Source organism: Hipposideros armiger, unplaced genomic scaffold (assembly GCF_001890085.2).
Source record: "Hipposideros armiger isolate ML-2016 unplaced genomic scaffold, ASM189008v1 scaffold_218, whole genome shotgun sequence".
NCBI lineage: Eukaryota > Metazoa > Chordata > Mammalia > Chiroptera > Hipposideridae > Hipposideros > Hipposideros armiger.
In genome coordinates, this window is record NW_017731568.1 from 1,175,179 (window position 1) to 1,201,518 (window position 26,340).

Genomic DNA, 26,340 nt, shown 5'->3' on the forward strand with positions numbered 1-26,340 from the left:
CATTAGAGATAATCCTGGGTTTAATCATTTCCTGTGCCTTCTGATAGCATAGCCCTTAATTGTTACTCACTGCTGCTTTCTCAACAGTTTCCTCTACATTTTTCTTCCTTCTTCCATCATTTGTAAAGCAAGCCAAATTTACTTATATGCCACAGCCTACATTTCTTATATGTCTACTTACCAGTAATTTCTATGGCTCGTACTATCTGTCTTTGTGTGTTCCTTCAATGGCCGACTCTCTATTCTCACTGACTACCGGAGCAAAATTCATTCTGCGATCAGGAGAAAATGTGATGCCTGTAAAAATGTATTCAAGTACTGTATATATTGAGGTTTTTATTGTAGTTTTATTTATTTATTTACTTATTTTACGTAATCACCATTATGTGAATAATAGCGTATAAAAAAAATTTTTTTTTAAAGATTTTTTTGGGGAATTGGGGGAGGAGAACTGCGTTGGGGAATCGGGGAAGGGGAACAGACAGGTAGACAAATTGCTGGTTTTTTTTTTTTTTACATAATCACCATTATGTGAATAATATCCTCTAAAACTCTTATAAATGAAACTATGATAGCTTTATTTTCATTTTCAATTTTACCTCAGAGCCTGTGGCTCACGAGCCGCAGTTTGCTGACCCCTGGCGGTTCTTCCGTCTCAAAAGTATGCCGCCCCCTGGTCTGGTTGAATCTGCGTCTGTGTACCGTCTTGGTGACGCCTTGGGTCCCCGCCCTCTGTACAGCTGGAGCTACATCATCCCAGACCCTCTTGACCGCTGGGCTGCTCCTCCCACCCCACAGGCTGTGGAAGCCTTTTTGCAGTGGTGGATGGCCCACAGCAGCCCGGGAAATATTTGCTGGTGGGCAGTAACCCAAGATCTGCACTGCAGTGTCTCTTGGGCGGCTATTGGGAATCTGTGGGCCTGAGGTGGGCGGTGGCTGGCCATGGCGTTCTTGGAGTGTTTTGCAGGGTGGTCATGGGCCCAGCACCAGTTAGCAAACCGAGACTACATTGACTTTGTAGAAACCACCAACCACATCACTTAGACCCCTGGAATCCCACTCCGCCTACCTAGAGCTGCATGACCAGGGGTACACGAGGCCCCTGGGTGGCCAGCCCTGGATCACAAGCCATGGAGGCCTTTTGCAGCAGCAGATGGCTTTTGGTGGTAGACAGTGATTTTGGTGGTAGACAGTGACCCAAAACCTGTGACACAGCCTCTCTTGGGCAGCTCTCAGGGCTTTGCGAGCCAGAGGCAAACAGTAGCTGATTGCAGTGTTCGAAGGGCATTTCGTGAAGATGTCACACTCCAGGCACTGCCCCAAGATGAGCAGTTGGCTGCCTGTGGTGTTCTTGGGGCTTTGTGCTTAGTAGTCATAGGCCAGGCAGTAGCGTAAGAACTGACTCTGCATTAACTTTGTAAAATCCACAGGCCATGTCTCGTGACTCCCTGGGACTCCGCACCACCCAGCTAGAGCTGCATAGCTAAGGGTCTCAACATCAGGCCAGGTAACTCAGCTGATGCACCTAAGGAGGCTTTTTCAATGGCTGAGCCTAATGGGCAGCTGGCAGGTGACAGTAGGCTTAAGGGACCTAGGCATTTTGCTAAGCTTCCTCAGGCCACTATTGGTGGCAGCAGGCCTCTGTTCATGGCGAGGCCACCCCCACATGCCTCCAGGTCCAGCACAAGCAGCAGCCAACCACATACAGCTTGCGGCTCCTACTAGGTGGCTGCGGGCTGATAACAGACAAGGCTCTATAGTTTTATTTTTAATTGTTCAAAACAAGAACAAAAACAAAGACCCCTGTAAAGCAGATAAATAAATTGTGTTATATTCGTATAATAGAATATTATACAGTAATGAAAAGAGTATATGACTTTCACACACAAAATCATTAAATTGAAAGACATATTATATTAAATGAAAGAATGATTACATTTATATGAAGTTTTATAAGAGGCAACACTAGTCTATGAATAGAATAGTAAAATACGCGTATTCTTTTTCCATAGGGTGAGAATGGTGAACAGACATGATGGAAGTTTCTGGGTTGCTGTTGATATTCTATGTCTTAATCTGGGTGGTGATTTCATAGGTATATTCACTTTGTAAAATTCATTGAGCTATACTCTTTACTTAATATTTGTCACTTTGTGCTATATATTTTTTTCAGTTTTCCTTTTTTACTTATTTCATACAAACAGTAATGTTGTTTTACATCCGTCAAGGTGAGTCACAGAGCTGTGGTTTCAGATAGGTTTTTAGTATTGAATTTCTTTTCTTTTTACCTTTTACCCCCTTCACTCATTTCTCCTATCCCCCAACCCCTGCCTCTGGCAACCACCAGTCTGTTTTCTGTATCTATTAGCTTGATTTGTTTATTCATTATTTATTTTAGATTCATATAAGAAAGATCATAAGGTATTTGTCTATGTGTCTAGGACAGTGCTTAAGGTTCAAAAGTAATTGCATAATTCCTCTCCTCAAGAAGCCCACAGCTTAATTGGAGGAGACAGATATAGTTAGATAATATGAAAATATGTGCAAGCCATATGGGAACTCAAAAACAGAGAAATAGCCTTGCTTATCCTCAAGTAGGGATGAGAGTAAAGGTCAGGAGAGATACTTGGAAGGTTCTAATGCCTGAGTTGAGCCTTTCCCCATAACATTTTATTATGAAAATTTTCAAAAGATAGTAAAAATTTTAGCAAAGTTAAAAGAAATAGTCTACCATTATAATTTCACTATATTTTATCACATTTATCCATCTATATATCTGTTTGTCAATTCATGTTCTTTTTGATGAGTCTCAAAGTAAATTTCATCAGTATATTTTTCCTAAATGTTTAAGCATGCATAGCATTAGCTAGATCTCAATATTTGTGTCCAGCGTTTTTCTTTTAATGTAAAATATATATACAATAAAAACACAAACTGAAACATTTTATGAGTTTTGGTAAATGCTGAGTTTTGACAATTATGTAACAAAACCCCTATGAAGATATAAACATTACCATGACTTCAGAAAGATGCCTTGTGTCACTTCCATCTATCCATCACCTGTATTTACCAACCCCAGAGGCAGCCACTATTAATGATTATCTCCACCAAAGATTACTTTTGCCTATTTTAGAAGTTTGTACAAATGAAACCATACAATATGTTCTCTTTTGTGAAGGATAAATTGGATCTTAAAAGATCAAAAAGGGCAAGTGAGGGAACTGTGAGGAAGGACAGGGAAAGTTTAATCACATTATGCTACTCATCACAGCCAATTTAGGACCCTTTGGTTGATTTCACGGACTCTAGATTCTGCTTTCCTGTAAAATCTTGACTTTGACCCCTACCCAGATATGAAGAATCAGTCAGAATCTTTTGACTTGTGATTTTTAATTTTTCCCTCACCTGACTCACACCAACCTGTGGCAACTAGAGTTTTGATGTGACAATCTAGAATCATATTGTTTTAGTGTAACTCTTTTAAAATGCCAGTTAATGTAGGTATTGATACTGTATTCCAGACTGGGAGTCTCAAATTCATCTTGGTTCAGCAACCTACCAGTAACACTACTCTCATCATGGCTCCTGGCTCTCAATTCCGTGATTTTCTACATCCTCCTATGCCTCTAGGTATGAAAGCATGACCAAATACTTCTTGCTTTTAAGCACTGCTGGTAAAAAAAAAAAAAAAGTATAAAGTCCCAAACAATGGAAAACTTACCACATGAGAAAATTCCTTAACTAGCTAACAGAGCTTAGCATTCATTGCTATCCAAAGCAACTAATCAGACATTTTATCCTTTGAACAAGCAAGTGATAAAGAGAGTCAAAGGAGCCGGCCGAGTGGCTCAGTTGGTTAAGAGCTTGCTCAAGAGTGTGAGCTCTGAGCAACAGGGTAACCGGTTCAATTCCCAGCCCGAGCTGAGCTGCCAACAGGTGGCAGGATGACTCAGCTAAAAAAAAAAAAAGAGAGAGAGTCAAAATACTACTTCCAAGAACTATATCAGAATTAAAGTGACTATCTCCCTCAAATTTGGAATAAATGGTTACTTTACTGTAGTACAAATATATAACAATGTTCTAAGTAATAGTAAAACAAGTTTTAACTCAATTGTATGAATTTTAAAGGTAAATTTGGGGGCACAAAAATCACATAGATGCAGTTTTTTAGGCATGTAAGCAACCTCTTATTTGTCCCCATTATCATTGTTTGAAAATGTATTGTCTGTCCTTAGGGAAAATTTTACTAATGATCATAATATTTAACAGCCTTCGAAAGTATGAGCATGATAGCCAGGTAATTTGGGAGAATTCTCCTTTTTATTCAGGGAACTATTCTAGGCCTCTGATGTGAGGGCAAGATTCCCTTCACCCTCTGATGGCCCATCTTTTACAATACAGCCCAGCAGCCAAGGTTGTCTAGACAGACCTACTCTATCCCTGTGAAGAGGGACATGCCCATGTCTGCAGGAATCGCTGTAAGAATAACAATCATCAAAGAAATCCAGCTGTATTTCTGCTGTCACTAGCTGTGTGACATTGGATGACCCAATATATTTTTTTGGGCCTGTGGCTTCTTGCTTTTAAAATGGAGAACAATGTGGTTCTACCATAAATAAAAATTTCACTTAGAAAAGGTACATAAAAACAAAAGTTTTTTTTTTTTTAAATTTTATTGGGAAATTGGGAGAATGGGAACAGAGCTGGGGAATTGGGGGAAGGGGAATAGACAAGTTGTCTGTCATTTTGTTCTTCAGTCTAGTTGTGGAGGACGTTGCTTCACTGGCCCATTGGCACCATCATTGCGCTCTTCCCAGGCGAAGCAGATCAGTCACCAGCTTCTGGATGGCCGCTCACTGCGACTGCTGGCTTCTCACGCTGGCTGCTGTTTACACATGGTAGCCCATGGCAACCCACTGCAGCAGGGGCTACAGCCTACACCATTGCTGGTGACTCAGGGCAGTCCAGCTCCAGGTTGAGCTGTTGTTCAGCATCTTAGCTGCAGAGGGCAGTGTCACTGGCCCTCATATGTAGGATCCGAACCGGGGCCTTCCGGCATCCCAAGCCAGTTCTTAACCATCGCGCCACTCGGCCGGCCCACAAAAGTTATTTTCAAATGTACTTTTACCATCCTTGTTTCGTATAGGTTCTCTGGACACACAAGTTCACATCATTTTGTGCTCCTGGGTCTGTTGAAGATTTAATGTGTACTGATCACAAGGGAATTTTCCAGAGTCTTTGTGATTGTAAGGGTTAGAGTTTCCTTTAATAAGTTTTTAAATTTTAATTCAATTATCTATTAACTTGATTCTGCATTATGTGCTTCCTATAGTTTCTACAGAATTTAGTTTGTATAGACTAGGTGACTAAGAAATAAGAAAGAAATGAATGACTGAATACAAAACATTATATCCTAATTGTCAAGAAATGGGCACTGCAGGTGAAAGCACTTGTGCCCCACAGTCATGCTCTCTGTGCACTCGCACCCCACACTTCTGTTCTCTATGACCAGGCTCTACCTGCCCATACAGCACTCCTTCCTCAAGGAAAAGCATTTGTATCAGTGTAGTTTCTCATTTATCTATAGCAAAAGTTATAACAAATTGAACTGTTATTTTAATTGGATTGTTACCAACAAATGGATTATTATTATTATTAAATATTATTTATTAAATATAATTACATGTGAATTATGTCTTAGTGAAAGTACTTATAGATTTACACTGGAAACTCAGCAACCACTCTGATGATATAAATGTAGATGATATTAACCACAAAATGAAACATTAGAATTATCTAGATTAAGCCATCAGACAGTGGTTACACTAGTACATTTAGTGTATATTTGTCAGAAAAGAAGCTCCTCTTTTAGAAGTGTGGTTTACAAAAGTATTGTTAGACTGATAAGACTTTTCTTGAATTCACATTACTTTTGTAAGTTAATATTGAACAATCAAGACCAACCCTACAGAAACAAGCCTAATCATTTCATTTATTTGCTATGATAAATGTCAGAAAATTGCTATAAGCATACAAATTGCCCATTTCTGGATTCAACATTTATATTGAAAACATGCATGAAAAATTGAAAAAATAATAAAGATATGAATTAAAGCCCATTAGATATGCTGCTTTGGTACAATGCATAACCTAAGCACGTGTGTGCTGCAGGTCTGCTCCTGACACATGACTTTAATATCTTAGCGATTTTCACATGTAATCCCCTTTGTTGAAATGCCATGGCAACCTTTATAATTCTGACAAACTTCTATTCACTTTTTGGCAGACAAGTCAAATTGGACCTATCTAGTGGGATATTCTGGAACATTCTCCTCCTGGTTGATTAAGTATTCTCTGTGCTCCCACAACACATGGTTCATTTTGTATTGCAAAACACTCATCAGGTTGTTTTATGAAACAATCAGTAGTGTGCTAGTAAACAAGCTCCCTGGAGGGTGTGGGGGAGCCCTGATTGTAGCATTTGTCAATTTCCTTGGTATGAATAGTCCCACCATGGCCAATTTGAAGCTATCAATGATTTAACATCTGGCTGACAAAAATTCCCAAATGTTTAACAATTGGCTCTCATGAGCAAGTGTCAGCTAGCTCCAGCACACCAATGGATGTCATTGTTTAATTCATCAATCTCCTCTACTGGATTGTGAATTTAACAAAACCAGGAATCCTGTTTCTTGTATCTCTGTATCCCTACAAGCTAACACAGTGCTTGGTACAACATAGGCGCTTAATAAATATTTTGACGTATTAGCTTATAATTGTTTTCCATCTGAAGTTCCCATTTTCTATTCCATATTTCAAGCTTTGCTTTTGAATTCATTGATTCACAGAATATACTATAGGGTAGAAAAAAGAAATAAATGCATATGTCTGGTTTTTGTAAACAAAAAGTCTGAGCCCCAAAGAAGGGAAAGGATTTAGAGTATAAAGTGTTAAGACATTCTATCTGGTTGAATTTCATAAACATTTTTGTGAGTTCCAATTATTGAGTACAGTTCTTAATTGTTTTGTCCAAATCTCTATATCTTCAACATTATTTTTCCACTTGATCTATCAGTTATTGGTAGAGGTGTCTTAGTCTTCATCATAGGGAATGGGTTTGTCAATTTCTCCTGAATGTTTTATCATTAAATAAAAAACCTTTTCAACTGTATAATATACATACAAAAAAGTGCACTTATTGCTCATACCAAGTCATAGTGTTTAGCCTGATGAATTACGACACAGTGAATATACCCACCTTAAGAAACCCAGAAGTCTGCCTTATGTCACTCAATCGCTAATCCCATCCTCTTTCCCAAAGGTAACAGCTATTCAAACTTCTAACTTGTGATAAGTTATTCACCCCATCTTTGAGATTTATACAAATGATATCATACAACATGTACTGTTTTATATACCTGATTTGTTGTGAGATGCATTAATGTTGTTCCATGTGGCTTTATTTTCTTAATTTTCATTATTGTAAATTTCCTTATATGAATGTACCATAATTTATTCATTCTACTGTTGATGAGCATTTAGGTTGTTTTCAGTGTGAGACAATTAAGAAAACTGCTTATCAATTTCCAGTCAAGGTGTCAGACTAGGAAAGCACTGTACTTGGATTCTCTCTTGACCACCTCAGAATTACAACTAAACTACAGAACAACCATCATTGAGAATTGCCTGAGGTCTAGCTGAATGGAAGTTCCATAACTAATGATATACAGAAGAAGACACATCAAGACTGGTTGGAGGTATAGAGACATTAAATGGCTGGTCCCACATCTGCATGTAATGGTTGAAATCAGGAGGGATGTCTCAGCTTCAGAGGTTACCCTGAGGAGCAAGAGATCCCAGCCACACACTAGGCTTCCAGGGCTAGGAAGAGAAGTCCCCACAGCTTCTGGCTGTGAGCACCAGCAAAGATTGTGGCTGAGTAAGATAGAGGTTGGCTGGAGCCCTAATCACTCCCCTTAAAGGGCCAAAGCTTAGGCCTACTTGAAGATGAAATAACTTGCTATGAGCTCCAGGTCTGGGGCAGCAACTTGAAAGGCACCAGGGACATATGGGGAGAAACTGAATTGTGTGGCTCCAGGCAAGGGCTGGGGGGCCAGCTTCTTCCCAGACAGAGGTGTTGGCAGAAGCCATTGTTCCTTTCTTGAGCTCTTCCCCCTACAGCATGAAGACTTAAGTAGGTGTCCTATCTGAGTCTCCATCAACCTGGCTAACACTGGTTGCCCCACCCCGGTAATTCCTGACCCCAAGACCTCCTCCAATCAAATGGCCTGTCTTGGCTCATGCCGTGGACTTTACTAAAATCTCTCAAAGTTTCACAGACCTCAAACAAGCAGCATTTGGCCTCAGCAAGCCCCATAACTCTTGCTGAGAAACCCTCAGCCTGGTATTAATGGTACCTGGCCTTGGTTAGAGGCTTGGCCTCTTCCAAGCACCTCCAAGCCCAGTGTATGTAGTTGCCATTTATGGATTGCTTTGTGGCTCATTCCAGGTGGCTCCAGGCAGGTCACAGGCTGGGCTTAACTTGGTGTTTGGTGGAGCCCCTCCCAGAAGGCCTTGAGGCTGTCATGCCCAGTGGCCAGATTCAGACTGAGTCAGTGTGCCACGTAGCTGCCTCTGTGGACAACAAACCAAAAGGGTAGACTGGGCAGGCACCAGAGCCCTGCTAAAGCAAATCCTGCTCCATAGGCTCAGCACTTGCACAATAGCTCCCCCACTGTAGTAATGACCAGTCCTCACAACCAATCAGGCCAAGGGTTAATCCCGCCTATTAACTTGCAAGCAGCAACAAAAGCTAAACTACAACAGGAGAGCACACACAGCACACACAAGGGACACACCTGAAGCACCCAACTCAGGTGATCAGGGAGACTGCACCACTGGGCCCCATAGGACACCTACTACATAAGGCCACTCTACTATGACTGAGAGGTACAGGAGGTCTACCTAATACATAGAAACACATACAGAAGGCAGCAAAAATGGGGAGAAAAAGACACATGTCCCAAATAAAAGAACAAAACAAAGCTCCAGAGAGAGAACTAAACTAAATGGAGACAAGCAACCTGCGAGACACAGAGTTGCAATCTGCCAGATGTAGAGTTCCAAACATTGGTTATAAGGATGCTCAGTGATCTCAGGAGAACTTCAACTAAGAGATAGAAAATGTAAAGATGGAGATCGAAAACATAAAAAGTCAGAAATGAAGATACAATAACCGAAATAAAGAATGTGTTATAAAGAATCAACAATAGATTAGATGAAGCAGAGTTTCAAATCAGTGATTTAGAAAATAAAGTAGAAGAAAACACCCAATCAGAACATCCAAAAAGAAAAAAAATCCAAAAAAATGAGGAGAGGTTAAGAGGCCTCGAGGAAGACACCAAGCATACTAATATTTGTATCATAGGGGTATCAGAAGGAGAAGAGACAGAGCAAGGAATTGAAAGCCTATTTGAAGAAATAATGACAGAAGTCTTCCCTAACCTGGCAAGGAAATAGATATACAAGACTAGGAAGTGCAGACAGCCCCAGACAAGACGAACCCAAAGAGACCCACACCAAGACACACCATAATTAAAATGCCAAAGGTTAAAGACAAAGAGAGAATCTTAAAAGCAGCAAAAGTAGTTAGTTACCTACAAGGAAGCTCTCATAAGACTATCAGTTGATTTCTCAACAGAAACTTTGTAGGCCAGAAGGGATTGGCATGAAATATTCAAAGTGATGAAAAGCAAGGACCTACAACCAAGATTACTCTACCCAGCAAAGCTATCATTTAAAATAGAAGGACAGATAAAGATCTTCCCAAACAAAAAAAAGCTAGAGTTCTTTCCCACCAAACCAACATTACAAGAGATATTAGAAAGACTGCTTTAAGATGAAAAAAAAGAAAAGATAAAAAATATGAATAATAAAATGGCAATAACTACGTATCTGTCAACAATTAATTTAAATCTAAATGAGTTAAACACTGCTATTAAAAGACATAGGGTGGCTGAATGGATAAGAAAACAAGACTCTAACATATGCTGCCTGTAAGAGACTCACTTCAGATGAAAGACACACAAACTGAAAGTAAATGGATGAAAAAAGATATTTCATTTACATGGAAACAAGCAGACGAAAAGCTGAAGTTGCAATACTTATACCAGACAAAATAGACTTTAAAACAAAGGCTATAACAAGAGACAAAGAAAGACTCAGTAATCCCGCTTCTGGATATTTAGCTGAAAAAAACCAAAACACTACTTTGATGGGACGTGTGCATCCATATGTTCATGGCAACATGTTTTACAATGGTCAAGATGTGGAGGTAGCCTGGGTGTCCATCAGCTGATGAATGAATAAAGAGGAGGAGGTACATATATCCAATGGAATATTACTCAGCCATAAAACAGAATAATGTATTGCCATCTGCAACAACGTGGATGGACCTAGAGGGCGTTATGCTGAGTGGAGCAATCAGACAGAGGAAGGCAAATGCCATATGATTTCACTTATTTGTGGAACCTAAAGAACAAAACAAATGAACATACCAAACAGAAAAAAAACTCATAGATACAAAGAACATTTTGAAGCTTGCCAGGTAGGATGGGGGTTAGGATGTTGAGTAAAAGAAGGGAAGGGATTAAGAAGTACAAATTGGTAGTTACTTACTAGCTATGGGGTGTCAAGTAAAGCATGGGGAATATAGTCAACAATATGGTAATAACTATCCTTTGTTGTCACATCCCCTCTCTGGCACATAACACAGCCCTGTAGAGGATTGATGATATTGATGCTAGGATTTGCAAACACAGCCCAGTATGACAGAGCTTAGAGAGAGAAGTTTTATTTCTTGGACTTCTCAGTTTGTGGTTTGAGGTGCATTAACTATTACATTCTACTCTTCCATACCTAAAAAAGACTAATATGTGTTTTTGTATTTCCTAAAATGTGTTTTTAAAGTGCAAATAGGGGTTCCTTGATTAAACAGTACTGTGGAATGTTGTCCAAGCTGTTTCTTTTGTTGTTCATGAAGCAAGGAGTTGTTAGGTGATGAGTGGTGGAATTGGTGTGGGGTCCACAGCTAAAAGCCCACAGTTCAGAGAAAGCTGGCTGCTGAGGCCAGCCGCCTTTCCAAAGGCATACTGAGAGGTGGCATTCAGAAGAACCAGGTGACATCTCCTTCTCTAAGTGACCAGTTTCCATGGAAGATTGAAACTCAAGAGTTGGCTGCCGTATGTAGCTTGAGCCTTGCAGCGGCTGGCACCACATAGCACAGAGAATCTTGTGCTTCAGGGGAATATAATACGATGTTGCAGCTACCAGTCAGCACAAACTTATGGCTGGCTCACACAGGCCACCAAAGCCAGAGGCTGCTGGGAGTGAGTCTCTCAGCAAAGGGGCCTATGGGGGCCGCCACCTGTTTTACATCAAGATGATGCGAGTAAACTAGACAGAAGTTATAGCATCTTGCTGAGATAATCTATTAAGCAGGTATTGGTATTTTCCTTCTATTTTCTGCCCCATCTGCAGAGGAACAAACATTGTTATGAGGAGGGAAACTACAACAGTGGTGTGAAAGACAGACTATGTCTTTTAAAAAATTATTTTATGGCTAAAGGCATTTGGGAGACATCGTATTAAACAAACAAAATAAGTTTCTTTAATGCACTGCTTCTTGGAGCATTTAATAACATGGAATTCTGAGGAAGGGAATTTATACACTGTGTACGCAAACTCATTTAGCCACCTAATCCTTTTTTGTTTCACAGCATGGTGTACAGATCTAGTGTGTTGCTGAATACCTTCTGAGAAATGTTAGACTATTTGTCTGTACTAAGTCAGCAGCAAGGGTGTGGGGGTTCCTGGAACACACGGGGGACATCCAAGTTCATTGTAACCCAGTGGTTGAATAGCACCCATATTTCTTTAAAAAATAATTAGGCAAGTATTTTTCTCTTCACAGCAGAAATGGTAGTTCATATCAAAGGTTGCAAGCTCTTTCATCTGTGTATAGGCTACAAATGTTTTCAGTCTTAAGCAGGTTATCAAGTGTTTAAGTGACCCTGTTTTCCAGAACAAAACATTCTGGGGAAAATATTTCTTTCTGAGCCTTAGGCTTCTGTAGAATGAGATAAAACAGGTTTTATTAAAAAAGAAAAAAGGTAACTTTCATTGTAAGAAGTAAACTTGTTATTCAAAAACCATAAGTATATTTGTCATCAAAAAATGTCCATCAAATTATATTCAGAACTTCAATCTTATAAATGTATTCACATTTCCATTTATTTCCCAATGTCTTTTCTACCCTCTCTGAAATGCATTCAGTTTTGTTTTGTTTTGTTTGTTAAGATTTTATTGGGGAATTGGGGGAGGGAACAGCATTGGGGAATCGGGGAAGGGGAACAGAGAAGTTGCTGTCCTTTTGTTCTTCAGTCTAGTTGTGGAGGAAGTTGCTTCACTGGCCCATGTTGGTATTGTGATCATTGAGCTCTTCCCAGCTTAGGCAGATCAGTTGCCGGCCTCTGGACGGCCGCTCACAGTGGCTCATGGCAGCTCACGCTGGCTGCTGGCCACACACAGTAGCTTATGGCAGCCCACTGCAGCTTACGCCATCGCCTGCGACCCATGGCAGCCCAGCTCCAGGTTGAGCTGTTGTTCAGCATCTTAGCTGTACAGAGTGCAGGCCCATGTGGGATCCGAACTGGGCCCTGCTGCTCAGAGCTGGCATCCCAAGCCAACTCCTAACCAGTGCGCCACTCGGTCGTCCCTGCATTCAGTTTTAAAGATTAATTTTTCTTCCCGTAGTCAGTCATTCCCTAACACTCTCACACACTCACCCTTTTAAATCTATCATTCTCTAAAAATACATATGAGGTCATTTCTTACTATCAAATACTTTTCTGTTAAGAATCAGTTGTGGTCAGTTGTGTTCTAGCCTGGACAAACATGGAATTAAAAGTGACGATTTACTAATGATTGAATTCCTGAAAGGGGAGAGGTCATCAGTGTAAAAGCCCTCCTTTATTTTGCCTTTGTTTAACCTTCTTAAACTGGAGTTAAGACATCTGAAGTATAACTTTGTTGAAAAAACTTGAAATTGAGCTACAACAGTTAATTTGTTCTCATTTCTTAAGCTTATGGGATCAAATGGAAGTGAAATTCTGTATGTAAAGCACAGTTTCCAATCACTTGCACTTTACTTCTTGTCCCCATCAGGATACACAAACGTCTTCTCAAGGAAAAAGAGTTATTGTTTGGGAGTACAAGCCTGATGGTGCCCAAAGTCCAATTCGTTTTTATCAGTGAGTGACATGTAGCTGTGAAAAATATCAGCATAATTTTATTAAGTCAGATTAGGAATCCTAACTGTTGCCAAGAATAATAAACAGACCATAACGTACATGTCACACACGTTCACCTCTGGTTTTCAGGTGAAAATAGGAGAGAATAAGATGGGAGAAGGTGCAACACAATGTATAATTATCAAGTGTCACATTTTATCTTGGGGCAGCTTTCAGCACCTCTCCTATTTTAGCTCCATATAGTCTCAGTTTGTAAATCATCTTAATAAACGGAGACATATTCAACACACAACAAAGGGCGGGATTTTGGTACAGGGACCGCCTCCTCACTGTTTCTTGATGGTACCAAAAAGGCCTGATCAAATGATGTGAATACAGATGGAAATGCATTACACATTTCGTTTATTAATTGTTATTTCTCGTGTTTTTTTTCTTGATTTGTCTTCTAATTTTTATAATTTGCTATAGCAACTACTCAAGTTATTTAATAGTACAAAAATAAAATACCACTGAAAGACAAAATACTAAAAAGATAATTAATATCCATATTGACTTCTTATCCCAGCAATGATGGATTTTTATTGACAATTTTAAAGAGCAGTAATGAAAGAAGCAAAATGTCATGTAACAAGCTGATGCATTGAACAAGCCCATATATGAAATTGTTGAGATTGCACCATTTTTGACATACAAAAATGGCAGTTTCATATGGTTTTCTCTAATAACAAAGCACACAGACCTTGTCTAAACTGGCTTGCTGCTGCCCTTCCCAAAGGTGAAGATTCCATTTAAATTAAGGAATTCCTGTAATTGCTGAATCTGTGCAATGCTGAATTAGGCAAACAACAGTAATAATGGTAGCTACTACTAACTGAGTGCCTACCATGTTCACGGCATCTTATATTATTCATCATATTTAATCCTTACAAATAAAACATTGACATATCCATTTTGCCAGTAAAGCTCAAGGAGGTTAAATATGTTACAAATTCACACAGCAAGGAGGTTATGGTGTCGGTGCTATTTGAACTTAGTTCTGCCTAACTCCAAAATGTGCACATCACATCCCCTCCCACTACTCAGATAAGTTCATTATTGTTTAATTCATTTTTTTCTGAAAGAGTCTGTTTCACTGTGTTTTCAAGGTGTCAACTCAGAGTTAAATATTTTCTCATTTGCTGCTGTACATGTTACTAGGAAAAATAAACAAGCTGTTGGAATGCATGAGTTCAAAATGAAGCTAATAATTGTAAAACTTAGCTAACCTAAGTAAAAAGTAATTTCCACTCTACTGCCTGGTTTCCTCTGATCCTGGTTAAACGCACTGGTGGTTCTTCAAATGGTAGGTAATAGAGACCAGCCTAAATAACCTTCTTTAGAAAAAACCCCAAAAAAAACCAAACCAAAAAAAAACTTTTTAGTACAGACTCTGATGAGCTTAATGGTTTCTAAACAAAAATTCTCTAGGTGTCAAATGTAGCCAGGTGAATGTACCTTTGAGGTTTGCCTTTTCTTTCTATCTAGTACTTAATGGAAGCAGCCAAGGGTGCGTCTGTGCCACTGCCTGGCCTAAGTGTGAGCTGTCAGAGAACGCACACAACACAATCCTTGTGAGGGTACCTAAGGAGGGAGATAGGAAGCGCCTCCATACACATTTCAACCAAATGTGCACACACTTTATTACTAACAAATTTATCTGGGAATCTTACTACAATATTATAGTACATAGTTTAAGGAAGCATATGTTCAAAATATGCACTATCACTCATTCATTCCTCTATGATATTCTGAGAGTTATGCACAACAATTGTGTTTCTAGTGAAATAACAGTAAAACAATTTAGTTTGAACTTTTTGCATCCCTGTCCTGCCTGTCTCATTTAAAGTCATCATTCCTGTATTTCATTAATTCTAAAGTGTATCTCTCCCCACTCATTTTAACATCTCTGATATCAAGCTATATCTCATAATTGATCATTTTCATTTCTGGTGCATTCATGAAAGTCTTAGTTATTCCTGTTGACATAGCTGGACAATGGCAATTCCTTGACCTTTCAGTCAAGAAAAATTTTGAGGATCACTTGAAGGCATGTAAATACTAAACATTGTCTAAAAGCCTTCCTTTGACACGTTCTTATAATATCAACAAAGTGCCCAAATCAAAGCTTACAACTTCAAAGAAAATCTCAGAAACAATAGTGGAGAACTTTTGTTGGCACAGAGGACAATATTGTATAGACAAATGGATTTTGACAATTCTGAGTAAAAAAAATGACTTGTAAGAGCTTAGATTCCAAATGTGAAATGTTTTAGGAATGCTTTAACCCATTTATTTTGCTTCTGTTTTCCTTTTCAGAAATATGAAATATAATTTTAAAAAATTTGTCTAAAGGAATCTAAAATAGCTCTTTCATTTGGTTCAAAAGAAAAACTCTAAGGGACAGGAATGCATAATGTCATAGTTTAATCAAATTTCTCTTCTTTCTTAGTGATAGATAAAATAATGGTGCATTTTACAAAGTTGACATAGATTGGTAATAATGTAAGCTTAAGAGGATCAGAGGCTTCCACAACATCTTCGCTCCTTTTACTCAATTAATTATAAGATCTTATCAATTTTGCTTCTAGAACATAGCTTTAATCTGACTATCCTTCCCCATTCCTCCTGCTTCTTCCCTAATTACGAATGACTCTTGTAATTTCTTTCAAGATTGTTACCATAGTCTCTTATAGATCTCTTTGTCTTGGGTCTCTTTCCAGACCAGCGCATCCTTCTCAACGACTGAGTGATTCCCATGAAATACAATGACATTCAGATCACTACTCAGGTTGAAAACCCTCAAAAGCTCCCCATCTCCAAAAGCATGGCTAAGAAATGTACTGTAAGCATGCCCACTCCCCATAGGCGCATGGCTAATCAATCGAGGTTCTTTTTCTCTTTAATGAAGGCAGGATTTGTGTCTACCTTGCCAACCACTAAATTCCAAATCTTTAGCATACCACTGGCACATAATATGGTCTAAATAAATTTTTGATGAATTTTGAGCTTAAGAATAGTAATCAAGGCCATTAAAAATTTATCCCTATGTTCTTTTCCAGTCTCATCTCTCGTTTCTCTCCATCAAGCACCCTTATACTCCAACCTGATCAGGCCACTTGACATTTCCTGAATAACCTTTCCAAAATTCATAATCTCTTCCTGTGCTCCCGCATACTGCTAGCTCAACATTATTACAATGAGTTAATTGTATATGTGTCTGTTTGCCCTCTAAAAAGTGAGCTCGTGAAGGAATTATACTGCAGTCATTTTTTATGCCCTGAATGCCTAGCATAGTTTCCACCAGAAAAATGTGCTGAAGCAAAATGTTTGTGGATGACTCTATTCATTTCCTAGGGCTGCACTAACAAATCATCACAAATGTGATGGCTTAAAACAGAAATGAACTCTTCCAAAGTTCTTGAGGCCGAAATTCTGAAATCAAGGTGTTGGCAGGGCTATGCTCCTTTCAAAGGGCCTAGGGGAAGGGCTTTCTCATCGGTTCCAGCTCCTGATGGCTCCAAAAGCTTCTTGGCCTCTGTCTTCATGTGGCTTTTTCCTCTCCTCTGTGTCTCTCCTCTGTATCTCGTATAAAGATGCTTGTCATTGGAGTTAGGGGTCACCTGGAAAATCTCAAGACTCTTAGCTTAATTACATCCGGAAAAACCCCTTTTCCAAATAAGGTTATATTCACAGGTTCTGGATGTGGACATACATTTTTGAGGGTCATCATTCAACCCAGGAAACACTTTCTAGCATGTACACTTTTCTAACAAATAATTCTAAGGGTGTCAAATTAATAAAATATAAAGGTAGATCTTAAAGAGACCATATCCAATAAAACTCACACATTTTAAATAATACTAATATGTACTTATGTTGCTTAAACCTCAGGGCTAATGTTGCCATTTTGCATCACTGCAGTTTTACTGATGTTATATTGATGGCCATTCTATGGTATATCACTGATATGAAAATAAATTATTCTATTACAGACTATGAAATACTTCATTTTTCCACATTCAAAGTAAGCATGCATTTTATTTATATACTTTCCAAAAACAAGTCAATTCTCCTAAGAACCACATATATATCTAGGAGTGGTATCAGCTTCCAGCTATTGCTAGTCCAAGGAAACATTGCCATTTTTTATTGGTTTCCCTTAACCCTGCCCATAAATTTTAAATAATCCCTTCATTAATTTCTCTTTAACCTCTCATTTTAAGTATGGCATCTGGTTCCTTCTAGGATCCTACAAAGAGTAATTGGCATCAGAAGTAACCCCAGAAAATAAACCTTTAAAATGAGATTCTATAATTGAGTTGCTAACACATTAGTGAAGAATGCAGATAGCCTCCTTGCCACAGGGACATATGACAAGTAATCGTGGCACGTAGTGGCATCACTGTTACTCAAGTTATTGCATATGATGGCATGGAATAGAAAGTAGGTCGAGGGCACAATATTGGAAGCTCAAGTGACTGTGACACTTGATCACTTTGGGGACAATGGTGATTATAAAAGTGTGAGACTTGAGCTGGTTATATTTGACTGTCCTCTAGAGTGTGTAAAGAGAACAGGACAAACTGTAAGGACAAGCCTGGAATGCTAAAGTCATTACAGAAAGGACAGTTCCAAAGCCTTTATGGTTGCTCTAAAGGTATGTTTTCTCCCCTGCAGCTGCAAAGCAGATATGGCTGAAGATGAAGTCCACGGCCTGACTCTTAAGAGTTGTAAAATTGCAATGCCAATGAAATATGCAGCCTTGCCATGTGTCTTAGACCCATTTGATCAGGTAAGTGGGAAATAGCAAGCACCAGAGATGCTTTTCTAAAATACATACATGCCAAAGAATGGGAGGTAAACCCCACAAAAGGGCTGGGTCCTTCACATCCTCATAAGTGAAGTTTCTAGGCCTCTGTGTAGCCTGGAGCTGGCTGGGATACCCCTCCTAAAATGAGAGGCACAGCACATGGTCCAATGCAAAGAAAGAGGCACAATTTAGTGAGTCTCATTGAATAGCAGGGGCCGCATAAACCATGTTTGGGCATGTTTCTTTGATTTAATTACTGAGTAATCCACAAGGCAGTTTTGAGTGGTGTTAGAGCATGTAAATATTCTGCAGCAGGTACAAGTGCAGTGTACGCTGCCTTGTCACCTAGGCCTCAGGACACAGAGGACCAACTTCTATTTGAAGAGCCTGTAGCAGACAGAAGGGGTTTGTGATGTATCTAGTAAACCCTGATAGGAAAGCCCTAGGGTTTTGGAGTAGGGTCATGTCCTCTTTTGCTAGTAACCATTTCCCATTTGAAAATCAGCTTCTGGCTTGATTTAGTAGAGACTGAAGTCCAGAGCATGCCACATCAAGTGACTGTGTAATCTGAACTGCCCTGTTATGACCCACTGAGTCTCAAAACTGTGCATGTGCAGCACAAATTCAGTGTTACATGAACATGGCCTGCGTGAGACTGAGCTTTACCAGAAGCAGAAGGCGCTACAAAAAATGAGTGAGTGCGTAGCTCAGAATCCCGTGGTATCTGCTCCTGCCGCTTCGCCACTTCTTTCTTAACTGGCATCCCTGTCTCGGCGCTGTGTGCTAACACATGACAGGAAGTAGATTGCCACAGCATTACAGCCCCACTCAGAGGTGGCCGTGAGGGAAAGGGGCTAAAGAAAATCCTCCAAAACAACACAACATCCAGTTGTCTACTTGGCAGGGAAGGGGAGAGGCCCCGAGTTGCAGACCTATGCTGATTCATAAGAGTAGCTAGCAAGTTTATTAGCTGGTCGGGGCCCTGGAAATGAGACTATTGGAAGAAAGGTAACAAGGAGGAAAGAACTCTTAATAAATCAATACATCAGTGACTAAGATGACCTGACCCACGGATATCAGTCAGTTTTTAATCCCAGCCACTCTTAGTGCTTGTTGAATGAGCCTGTGAATAAAGTGCCCAGGGGGCAGAGATGGAGGCCTCATACGGACTCAACAACCTGGAGTCTCCCTTGCTAAAGCTAAACCCTAGCGGCTTCATTCCTGACAGTCTCTCGATTCACACCTGAACTCCATCTCACCCTTGAGAGAAGGGCCTCCCATCGCAGATGGAAAGCTGAAGCAACAAGACAAACTTGACCCAGTTTACATGTGTGCCCAGAACCTCACCTCCTCCCCACTCTTTCCTTAAAGTGTTATTTTATAGAGTCCAGATTATGGCTACGTGGGATTAGTTTTCTACTGATGTCACACTTTATGTAGAAGATGAGAATCCGGGTCCTTTTAGAATAGAAGAAAGGCGTTTAGAGGAAACTACAACTTTGTGCTGAGCTGTCATTTTTAAAATGTATTGACTCGCTGTTGCAATATGTGAAAAATTCAGCAAGCGGCAGGATATAGATCCCTGCTGACCTAGACCTTGGAGGTGTTCCAGATGTCTCCCTTAGCTTCTTAAAGCCTGCGCTCAGACCCAGCATTGGTGTAAGTTGCAATTCCTTTATTAAGTTAGAAAACTTCCGATTTGGAAACACCACATTAGAAGCAATGAAGGTGATTCGTTTCATTTACAAATAAGGCATCGGGATCTCAGATACGCTGACTTAATGTGAGACACACAGACCTCAGAGCTAGGACTCAGACCCACTCCTCTCCAGGCTGCTCCGGACAGTGCAGGGAGAGATGTTTGCCTGGATTTGCTGGAGCACACGCCACTATTTTCATGATCAAACAACAAATCCAATTAGTCAGCAAAAATGTTATTCGTGAAAAGGAAGCTCCAGGTCTTTATTGGAGATGCAAGCATCCAGTTTCACATGGTCACTCAACACGTCATAATGCCCTTGTTCTTTCTCTTCGCATATCGTGTGTGTTGATGGCAGAATCGGATGTAATGCCTGCCAGAATTCTGCCCCTTCAGAATTCAGTTTTATTTTTTCACATGAACAGAATTATCCATGAAATCTACTGGTAGATGGGTATGGGTCATTCATTTGTTTACCAGAAAATTAGAAAATTAGAGTTTGACAGTGGGGGTAGGGGAGAAGAACATTATGCAATATTGTTACCTTTGCCTGTTGAATTGAAAACATATAATGATTCTAGCATTGCATAACATTATCTTTGATGTTCTCATTAAAATTCAGAGTCTTATAAACTAGTAAAAGGTGAGAAAAATTTAGCAGTATATGCGAGGTTGGACAATTAAGTTTGCGAACTTGTTTGCAACGATGTTGTGAACCTTTTTTGATATGAGAGGGATTAATTATTATGAGTTTGTACCAGCTGAACAAACAGTTAACCAAGTTTACTATTTGGAAGTGCTGAAAAAGCTGCATGAAAAAGTTAAACAACCTGAACCTTTCACCAACAATTCATGGCTCTTGCATCACGACAATGCACCAGCTCACACGGCACTGTCTGTGAGGGACTTTTTAGCCAGTAAACAAATAACTGTATTGGAACACCCTCCCTACTCACCTGATCTGGCCCCCAATGACTTCTTTCTTTACCCAAAAGTAAAGGAAATATTGAAGGAAGACATTTTGATGACATTCAAGACATCAAGGGTAATACAATGACAGGTCTGATGGCCATTCCAGCAAAAGAGTTCCAGAATTGCTTTGAAGGGTGGACCAAGCGCTGGTGTTGGTGCATAGCTTCTCAAGGGGAGTACTTAGAAGGTGACTGTAATGGTATTCAGCAATGGTGTATGTAGCACTTTTTCTAGGATGAGTTTGTGAGCTTAATTGTCAGCCCTTGTGTATATATTATATATGTATGTAAATACTTTTTTTTTTAACTTAGCAGCAGAAATTTCAGGCCAATTTTCTCTCCTTGAGCCATAATTTACTGGTCCTGTAACTCCTTCAGTTTCAATTTCCTTATTTAGGTTTCCACAGTCTGTCATCATTTAGAGTCTGCATTTTTACTTTGTAAGCAGGTCCTATGATCCCTTTAAATTTAGGTTGTTTGAGTTGTGAAAATGCTTATACAAACAAACATGCTTTGTTTAATCTTTCCCAGTTGTCAGAAAACCTTACTGATTCATGTTTCTATTTTTTTCATCGTCTTTGCCTTTGTTTCTTTTTCTGATGGAGTAAAACCTATGATTTCTAGTCTAAATGTTTGATAATAAGCTTGTGTTTATTTTAATTTATTTCCCTTGTAGTCTGTGCCCATCTTATTTAATTTGCAGAGTATCTTTTGGGATTCAGGGGCTAAAAACTAAAAATTAAGTAGGGAATTTAATTTTGGTTCTTGAATTTATTCACAAAATATCATAGCTAGATTTTTCTCTATTTCCCAGTGCCTCAGTGAAATAATTTTTTAAAATTAAGTTATTAATTGTGTCCCCTTGAAAAATATAAACCTAATTGTGTATGCTTTTTAATTATCTTTATCTGTCAGTTCTGATTAAATACATTAAATGACTTCATTAAATCACATGTATTTCTACACTTTTTTAACTTAGCATCAGCAGTACAAACCAGTTTCCAAAACACTTCCTCAGTTACTGCTTGGTGCCAGATAGCCTCCTAAAAACAAATGGGAAAATCTGCCTGATTTAGTCAGGAAATTTGTTTCTAGTGACTTTATGTTCATTTAAATTGAAAACTCAGTACTATTAATGTTTCTGAAACTAATGGAGAATGTTTCCTTCTAAGGTCATATAGCTTCAATTTCATCTTTTTCAAATGCAGTAGACTATTGATATTCATTTAAAATAACTGTTAAAGTAGTAATTTATCTTAGCTTTCTTATCGATTATTAAAACATGCATAATGGTTCAAATATTTGCGTATGCAAACTTGAAAAATGTGGCAGTGTGGAATAAATTTTTTACTCCAGCATTTGGGGAGTAATGCTTGTAAGACCTGGTGCTGATTCTAATTTGATTAATATCTGGCTCATCAGTCTGTGCATTTCCATTTTCAATGTTGACATGTATAAACAACAGGTGCTATGGTCTATACGCATCCAATAAATGTTTTTTTAATTACACCATTTTTTTATTACTCCTATTCATCATTGAAGAGTTGTATCTGTCTATACAAGCACATGCACGTACACCAACAGTTAAGGGAAGTGATTTTTAAACCAACTATTGTAAAATACACAGACCCAAAAATACATTAATAACAGGGTTTGAGATAAAATGGACATATTAAAAGTGTTCTACTAATTACCAGTTTGCACCATTGTTAATTAAACTCTTTTTTTCCCCCAAAAGTATGAAGAGCTATGAATAAAAACAATGCCTTTTAGTCTCTGTCAATATAAGGGTAATTCTCTTTAATTATCTTTACAACTCAGGGTCAGAGCATGTGTCAGGATCATCTGTGGAGACAAGTTTCTCAAGCTCTTTATTAAAAATCAGAGGTAAGGGGCTGGCCGAGTGGCTCAGTTGGTTAAGAGTTAGCTTAAGAGTGTGCACTCTGAGCAACAGGGCCGCTGGTTCAATTCCCACATGGGCCAGTGACGCTGCGCCCGAGCTGAGCTGCCGTTGAGCTGCCAACAGGTGGCAGGATGGCTCAGCTGTTGAGAGCATGTGCTCCTAACAAGACTGCCTGTTCTATGGTGGGCTACGCTTATCTGTAACTAAGACTGAACTTGGCACCCAGATGGCTCAGTGGCTAGAGTGTGTGCTCTTAACACCAAGGCTGCTGGTTCGACTCCCACATGGGATGGTGGCTACTCCCACCTGCAACTAAGACTGAACACAGCACCTTGAGCTTAGAGGCCATGAGCTGCTGATGGGAAGCCAGATGGTGACTGGCGCCCTCCTCAATGAAAATTGAAGAACAACAACTTGGCTGGTCCCTCCCACAATTCCCCAACACTGTTCCCCTCCCTCCCACCCCCCCAAAATAAATAAAATCAGTGGTAAGTATAAAATTGTCAAACCACACCAGAAATCAGCAGGTGAACAAAATTAACATGGCATTATTTATTCTCATCATAAATTTTTACACATATTTTAAATCTCTTTGGGAGAGTCTGACTAAAAAAAGTAGACTATTTCAAATTTAGAAATTCTGAGGGGTGGGGTTTGTCAGATGACTCAAGAGATTTATAAAAAGACAGACTTTTTTGAAAAAGGTACCACCTCAGCATCTCTGAGCATACATTTGGGAATTGTATACTGACCATAACAAATTTGGTGCTTCCTGGGATATCGCCTCTGTACTCATTAGTCACCATTCTTGTTCATTTTCAAGCTTTCCTGCTCTACAAGCTTTTTTCTCTCTTCTTACGTGTCTCCCCCATTCTGAAAATACCTTTCCTCAAACTAGACTCCTCTAGTTACTACTGCTTCTTTCTCATTCCCTTTACCAACCAGCCTTCATGAAAGAATAGTTTGTATTGGTTGAGTTCATTTCCTCAACATTTATTCTCCTCTAGTCCCCTTACCATCTTGGTTCTGCTTGTAGCACTTTACAGAAAACTGCTCTCACTAAGGTCCCCACGGAGATTCTTCAAGAGACTGGCAAGGGTCACTGTGTTGAAGGCTGTTGAAACCTCAGCTAGGATGGTCATTGAATCTATGCCCCCAAATGGGGCAATCAGGAAAAGGCAGCCTAGGCACTCCACTGTGGAATGTCCAGCTGTCATAAAAGAGAGTCTGTACCCCAAAACTAAGGTGGCACTTTTAATGTTTGGAAATGTATGCCCTCTGATTCAAAGTGAGTTGAAAGTTCAAGAATGTGATCCACAACTGTGGCTCCATAAAGAATCCCCTTTGACCAGTTGACAGAAGAGGGTAAAAACTGAACCTTGCATCCTTTGTCCTTGCAGTGAGTGTGGGCACCAGGCAGGAGTGTCCTCTGTAGCTGCTCCAAGGTGACTCGAGGAGTAGCAGAAGGGAGATCTTCCAAATGGACAAAATTTCAAATGTTGAATCTTGTGACCCACTTTCCCCAAAAGAAGTGATGGGCTGAGTTATGGGTTCACAGTTTCACCTGGTAGAACATTAGAGTACCCTGGGCCCTAAGGATAGCAGTGGGTCAGCTCACCTGACCACAAAACCTTCAGTGCACAGTTATAGAATGTGTTTCAGGCCCTTTGGGGAAAGCTATCAGTAATATTTATAGTGCTTTATATGATATTTATAAGGCGCATGTCAGTGTTCCACATAGGTCTTCTCGGCTCTCTCTTACCATTTCTGTGAATTTCTGTAATTCTTCTAGAAACTGTCTTTGGGCTAATGAAGCCATTTTGCCTGTAGGTGCAGAGAAGCAAAGTACTTGGAAGTGTACACGTGGACACCGAGGGTGGCCTTTAGCCAATGTCTGTGGATGCAAAAATAGGAACGCTCATCTCCTTTATCCCCTTTGCCTGAGTTGGGACAAACTCTAAGATCCACTTTATGCCCAGGGATCCCCTAGAGGCAGGCTGAGACTAGGATGTTGTCTGCAATGGCACCCTAGTTTAGCTTTTCCTCTTCTTGTCCAGCCTCCCCAACTCCCTTCCTGGCTTCTCTTGGGAGCACTTTTTAAATAGATCACCTGCACAGAAATCCCTACTTCTGAGCCTGCTCCTGAAGGAACCAAATCTAAGACAATGTCATCATAGGGTTTGTCCTTAAGAATTCCCAGGTTCTTCTCCATTCAAGAAATTCAGTGCTATGAATTGACTCAGGGAACCATGGCCTGAAGGCTCAATTCTGGAATCTGTTTTTCAGGCTTTGTTGTTGTTTGTTTGTTTGTTTTGTTTTGCATGTACAGGTCAAGTGGGTCCTTAGCGGTTGCACAACTTTTTCAGACCTGAGGACTGCCAGTCGATCAACAAGACAAAATAGTGTGCGTCAGGGGACTCTGATTATTATTACGTGGATTAAGTGCTGCTAATGAGGCATCTCCCATCATGGTTTTCAGCCTGCAGGGAACAGAGAGTGCATACTTTTCAAAGAAGGTTTGTCTGTTTGTATGTTTTTATCCCATTTTTTCATTTTTTAAAACCCATATCTAAAACTTTACCTCACTGTATAATTATACTATTCCATCTGTTCTGGTTCAGAATCCCAGAATCTGCCCCCAAGTTTATTTCTTCAGGTGTTTGCCAATATAACTTGGCAAAGTGTTTCATTCTTTTTGGTGTATAAGCTTTTATTTCCTGGGTGTAATTTTGCAATGGCTTAGAGTGTGCTGGACTCTGACACTACTAATGGGTCTAAGGCATTTTAGGATGTTGGGAACAGGTTGTAAGGAAAATTACACCACCTTGAAAAGTAACTGCTCAAGGCAAGGTGCCTACATCATTTTTCAGGAAGGCAAGAACAGCTCATCACACACTGGAGAAAAAGCCATTTCTTCTAGTAAGTGATGCTTAGTGACTTGTAGTACTGTATTCAAAGTACTCTGAGTTTTCAGCGTTTTCTCATTTGTCCCAATTATGATTGCGATTCCAATGTCTTAACTTTCAGTAAGAGACATGGTACCATTTGAATTCAACTGGTGTAATTTAGAAACCACAGGATTAGACCGTGCATTTAATTTTCAGTTTCATCAGTCCTGCTGAGATGAGAGCTAATTTTAGGGTAATCATTTTATCGCCCTGGCTTTTTGAATGTCTTGAGCTGCAAATTTAAAACTTTAAGCTTATCATTTCCCTTCTTTCAAAACTCAACACATTTAGAAGTAGTCAGTCAACTTGCCTTAAAACTTGCATTCTTCATGCCCATTACGCTGTTCTAGGGCAGCAACCATTCACTCCCCCAATTCCTTCCCTTTAATGCCACATCCTCTGGCATCCATGGTGTCTGAGGAAAAAGCAACTGTCTTTTGAATTGTGTTTTCCCTAAAGGTAAATTGCCATTTCTATCTGGATGCTGTCAAGGTGTATATATATATATATATGGTATATATATATGTATATATATGCATATATATATTTAAAAGCTATATATATTTAAAAGTTATATATATTTAAAAGCTATATATATTTAAAAGCTACACACACACACACACACACACACACACACACACACACACACACACACACACA

General features: G+C 39.5%; 1 protein-coding gene across 1 annotated transcript in view; it reads left to right on the plus strand.

Moving 5' to 3' along the window:
- Positions 1–663: 663 nt before the first annotated feature.
- The window catches only part of PRKD1 (protein kinase D1), a 359,670-nt gene continuing 333,993 nt past the window's right edge, over positions 664–26,340 (plus strand). The window contains exons 1-2 of the mRNA XM_019654274.1: positions 664–857; positions 18,027–18,141. Coding sequence (XP_019509819.1) covers positions 664–857; positions 18,027–18,141 — 309 coding nt within the window. The remainder of the gene's footprint in view (positions 858–18,026; positions 18,142–26,340) is intronic.